Consider the following 6,000-nt stretch of genomic DNA (forward strand, 5'->3'; position numbering starts at 1 on the left):
CACACACACACACACACACACACACACACACAGTAATGCGGACATGGCGCAGGGTACAAAGGATGGGAAACAAATGTCACTTCCTGTTTTGATGTGAGTATTGTTTCCTTCATGAGTTCAAGTGTGCACGTGTGAATGTTAGCATGTGAAGCACACTAACTCACTTCCTGCAATAAACACCATGACATCATCATCATCAACATCATCATAACCATCATCATAACCATCAACATAAAAATTATCATCATCTTAATCATCGTCATTATCTTCATCAACATCATCATCATATCATCATCATTATCGTCACCATAATCATCATCGTCATCATCAACATAATCATATCATCCTCATTATCATAATCATCAACATCATCATTATCGTCATCAACATCATCATCATGTCATTATCATCATCATCAACATAATCATCATCATGTCATCAACATCATCATTATCATAATCATCAACATCATCATTATCATCATCATAATCATATCATCAACATCATCATCATATCATCAACATCTTCATTATCATTATCATAATCATATCATCAACATCATCATCATCAACATCATCATCATCATCACCAAAATAATCATCATCATAATATCATCAATGTCATAATCATCATTATCCTCATCAACATCATATCATCAGCATTATCATCAACATAATCGTCATCATAATCATCATTACCATCATCCTCATCATCATCATATCATCAACATTATCATCAACATAATCATCATCATATCATGATCATTATCTTCATCAACATCATCATCATATCATCAACATAATCATCATCAAAATCATCATCATCATAATTACCTTCATCAACATCATCATCATCAACATAATCGTGATCATCATCATCATCATATCATCAACATCATCATATCATCAACATCTTCACTATCATCAACATCATCATCATATCATCATCAACATCATCATAATTATCGTCATCAACATCATCATCATGTCATGATCATCAACATAATCATCATCATATCATCAACATCATCATTATCATAATCATCATAATATCATCAACATCATCATTATCATCAACATCTTCATTATCATCATCATAATCATATCATCAACATTATCATCATTATCATCAACATAATCATCATATCATCAACATAATCATTATCATTATCATCCTTATCTTCATCAACATCATCATCATTATCATCAACATAATCATCATCATCATATCATTATCATCATAATCATATCATCAACATCATCATCATCATATCATCATCATCATAATTATCGTCATCAACATCATCATAATGTCATTATCATTATCATCAACATAATCATCATGTCATCAACATCATCATTATCATAATCATCAACATCATCATCATAATTATCGTCATCAACATCACCATCATGTCATTATCATTATCATCAACATAATCATCATCATCATCATGTCATGAACATCATCATTATCATAATCATCAACATCATCATAATATCATCAACATCTTCATTATCATAATCATAATCATATCATCAACATCATCATCATTAGCATCAACAATCATCATCATCATCATCAACACCATCATCATCATAATATCATCAACGTCATAATCATCATTATCCTCATCATCATAATATTACTATCATAATAATCATCATCATCATCATCATCATGACACATGAAGATTTCCTGCAAATGCTTTTTCACCAATCCTCTGTTCACAAGTTTAGTCCATCAGCTTTTGCACACAAACCTTTAGAGGCACACGCCCAAAGACTTTGAGTTCTCACGTGTCACAAAGACACGGAAATATCATTTCATATGATCGGACAGTATCGGTAGTATCCATGGACTTGGGGCCGTACTTTTATAAGCACTGAAGGTAATACTTTTATAAGTATTACTTAAAAAAAGTATGTTACCTTTGCTACTTATAAAAGTATGTTACATTCAGTACTTATAAAAGTATGTTACATTCAGTACTTATAAAAGTATGTTACTTTCAATACTTATTAAAGTATGTTACTTTCAGTACTTATAAAATTGTATTACTTTCGGTACTTCCAAAAGTATGTTACTTTCAGTACTTATAAAAGTGTATTACTTTCGGTACTTATAAAAGTATGTTACTTTCACTATTTACAAAAGTATGCTACTTTCAGTACTTATAAAAGTATGCTACATTCAGTACTTATAAAAGTGTGTTACTCTCCTTACTTATAAAAGTGTGTTACTTTCGGTACTTATAAAAGTGCGTTACTTTCAATAACTTTAAAAGTATGTTACTTTCAGTACTCATAAAAGTGTATTACTTTCTTTACTTATAAAAGTATGTTACTTTCCTTACTTATTAAAAAAAACGTTACTTTTGGTACTTCTAAAAGAATGTTACCTTCGGTACTTCTAAAAGTATGTTACTTTCCTTACTTATTAAAGTGTGTTACTTTCTGTACTTATAAAAGTATGTTACTTTCAGTACTTATAAAGTATGTTACTTTCCTTACTCATAAAAGTATGTTACTTTCGGTACTTATAAGGGTATGTTACTTTCCCTACTTAAATAAGTATGTTACTTTCCTTACTCATAAAAGTATGTTACTTTCAGTACTTATCAGGGTATATTACTTTCCCTACTTATAAAAATGCATTACTTTCGGTACTGATAAAAGTATGTTACTTTCAGTACTTATAAAAGTATGTTAAATTTAGTACTTATAAAAGTGTGTTACTTTCACGACTTATAAAAGTATGTTACTTTTGGTGCTTATAAAAGTATGTTGTTTTCAGTACTTATAAAAGTATGTTACTCTCCTTACTTATAAAAGTGTGTTACTTTCGGTACTTATAAAAGTGCGTTACTTTCAATACTTATAAAAGTATGTTACTTTCCTTACTTATAAAAAACGTTAATTTTGGTACTTCTAAAAGAATGTTACCTTTGGTACTTCTAAAAGTATGTTACTTTCCTTACTTATTAAAGTGTGTTACTTTCTGTACTTATAAAAGTATGTTACTTTCAGTATTTATAAAGTATGTTACTTTCGGTACTTATTAAAGTATGTTACTTTCCTTACTCATAAAAGTATGTTACTTTCCTTACTCATAAAAGTATGTTACTTTAGGTACTTATTAAGGTATGCTACTTTCCTTACTCATAAAAGTATGTTACTTTCAGTACTTATAAGGGTATGTTACTTTCCCTACTTATAAAAATGCATTACTTTCGGTACTGATAAAAGTATGTTACTTTCAGTACTTATAAAAGTATGTTAAATTTAGTACTTATAAAAGTGTGTTACTTTCACGACTTATAAAAGTATGTTACTTTTGGTGCTTATAAAAGTATGTTGTTTTCAGTACTTATAAAAGTATGTTACTCTCCTTACTTATAAAAGTGTGTTACTTTCGGTACTTATAAAAGTGCGTTACTTTTAATACTTATAAAAGTATGTTACTTTCCTTACTTATAAAAAACGTTAATTTTGGTACTTCTAAAATAATGTTACCTTCGGTACTTCTAAAAGTATGTTACCTTCCTTACTTATTAAAGTGTGTTACTTTCTGTACTTATAAAAGTATGTTACTTTCAGTATTTATAAAGTATGTTACTTTCGGTACTTATTAAAGTATGTTACTTTCCTTACTCATAAAAGTATGTTACTTTCCTTACTCATAAAAGTATGTTACTTTCGGTACTTATTAAGGTATGCTACTTTCCTTACTCATAAAAGTATGTTACTTTCAGTACTTATAAGGGTATGTTACTTTCCCTACTTATAAAAATGCATTACTTTCGGTACTGATAAAAGTATGTTACTTTCAGTACTTATAAAAGTATGTTAAATGTAGTACTTATAAAAGTGTGCTACTTTCACGACTTATAAAAGTATGTTACTTTTGGTGCTTATAAAAGTATGTTGTTTTCAGTACTTATAAAAGTATGTTACTCTCCTTACTTATAAAAGTGTGTTACTTTCGGTACTTATAAAAGTGCGTTACTTTCAATACTTATAAAAGTATGTTACTTTCCTTACTTATAAAAAACGTTAATTTTGGTACTTCTAAAAGAATGTTACCTTTGGTACTTCTAAAAGTATGTTACTTTCCTTACTTATTAAAGTGTGTTACTTTCTGTACTTATAAAAGTATGTTACTTTCAGTATTTATAAAGTATGTTACTTTCGGTGCTTATTAAAGTATGTTACTTTCCTTACTCATAAAAGTATGTTACTTTCCTTACTCATAAAAGTATGTTACTTTCGGTACTTATTAAGGTATGCTACTTTCCTTACTCATAAAAGTATGTTACTTTCAGTACTTATAAGGGTATGTTACTTTCCCTACTTATAAAAATGCATTACTTTCGGTACTGATAAAAGTATGTTAATTTCAGTACTTATAAAAGTATGTTAAATTTAGTACTTATAAAAGTGTGTTACTTTCACGACTTATAAAAGTATGTTACTTTTGGTGCTTATAAAAGTATGTTGTTTTCAGTACTTATAAAAGTATGCTACTCTCCTTACTTATAAAAGTGTGTTACTTTCGGTACTTATAAAAGTGCGTTACTTTCAATACTTATAAAAGTATGTTACTTTCCTTACTTATAAAAAAACGTTAATTTTGGTACTTCTAAAAGAATGTTACCTTTGGTACTTCTAAAAGTATGTTACTTTCCTTACTTATTAAAGTGTGTTGCTTTCAGTACTTCTAAAAGTATTTTACTTTCAGTACTTATAAAGTATGTTACTTCCGGTACTTATTAAAGTATGTTACTTTCCTTACTCATAAAAGTATGTTACTTTCCCTACTTACAAAAGTGTGTTACTTTCGGTACTTATAAAAGTGCGTTACTTTCAATACTTATAAAAGTATGTTACTTTCCTTACTTATAAAAAACGTTAATTTTGGTACTTCTAAAAGAATGTTACCTTTGGTACTTCTAAAAGTATGTTACTTTCCTTACTTATTAAAGTGTGTTGCTTTCAGTACTTATAAAAGTATGTTACTTTCAGTGCTTATAAAGTACGTTACTTTCGGTACTTATTAAAGTGTGTTACTTTCCTTACTCATAAAAGTATGTTACTTTCCCTACTTACAAAAGTATGTTACTTTCTTTACTCATAAAAGTATGTTACTTTCAGTACTTATAAGGGTATGTTACTTTCCCTACTTATAAAAGTATGTTACTTTCCTTACTCATAAAAGTATGTTACTTTCGGTACTTATTAGGGTATGTTACTTTCCCTACTTATAAAAGTATGTTACTTTCGGTACTTATAAAAGTATGTTACTTTCCTTACTTATTAAAGTGTGTTACTTTCAGTACTTATAAAAGTATGTTACTTTCGGTACTTATAAAAGTATGTTACTTTCCCTACTTATAAATGTATGTTACTTTCGGTACTTATACAAGTGTGTTACTTTTGGTACTTATAAAAGTATGTTACTGTCAAGATGTTACTGAGTGCTGGTTTGCAGTAGTACACAGCTGTACTCCATCATGGTTGGATACAGATCCTGGGTCCTTTGAGGATGACCCGGGTCTTACCTTGAGCTCCACAATGCTCTTGTTGTCCTTGGAGGTCAACTTGGGGTCCTGGAAGAGGGGGTCCTCCACGTAGATCAGGTCCCACTGGTCCGTGGAGTAGCCGTCTAGGATGAAGGCCACTTTGGTGACCACGGGCGGCGGCAGGCCCAGCTTGGCCAGAGAGGGCGTGGTGCACTGGATGGTGGTGCGGTTCTCCCCGTACACGCAACTCTGCAGACAACAAAGTGTGTAAACAAACAAACAAAAATGTTGTGCTTCTTACAATCACACAAACAAAAACTGGTGATATATATATATATATCTTTGGAGTGTCCAGACTGGCACCAGAACCCGTGTGACTTGAGGGCGAGACACTGAGGGTCCTTCAAGTTCTCCGAGCACGCCTTGATGGAAGGTCTTTGTGCACACGTACATTGTCTGATTGTGTTCTACCATGTAGA

The 6,000-nt window shown here is 30.4% G+C and overlaps 1 protein-coding gene across 1 annotated transcript in view; it reads right to left on the reverse strand.

The window, feature by feature from the left end:
• Window positions 1–6,000, reverse strand: part of met (MET proto-oncogene, receptor tyrosine kinase) — a 123,594-nt gene that overhangs the window by 20,479 nt on the left and 97,115 nt on the right. Inside the window, exon 11 of the mRNA XM_061924633.2 lies at window positions 5,561–5,770. Coding sequence (XP_061780617.1) covers window positions 5,561–5,770 — 210 coding nt within the window. The remainder of the gene's footprint in view (window positions 1–5,560; window positions 5,771–6,000) is intronic.

This window comes from Nerophis lumbriciformis, linkage group LG29, assembly GCF_033978685.3.
Source record: "Nerophis lumbriciformis linkage group LG29, RoL_Nlum_v2.1, whole genome shotgun sequence".
Classification (NCBI taxonomy): Eukaryota; Metazoa; Chordata; class Actinopteri; order Syngnathiformes; family Syngnathidae; genus Nerophis; species Nerophis lumbriciformis.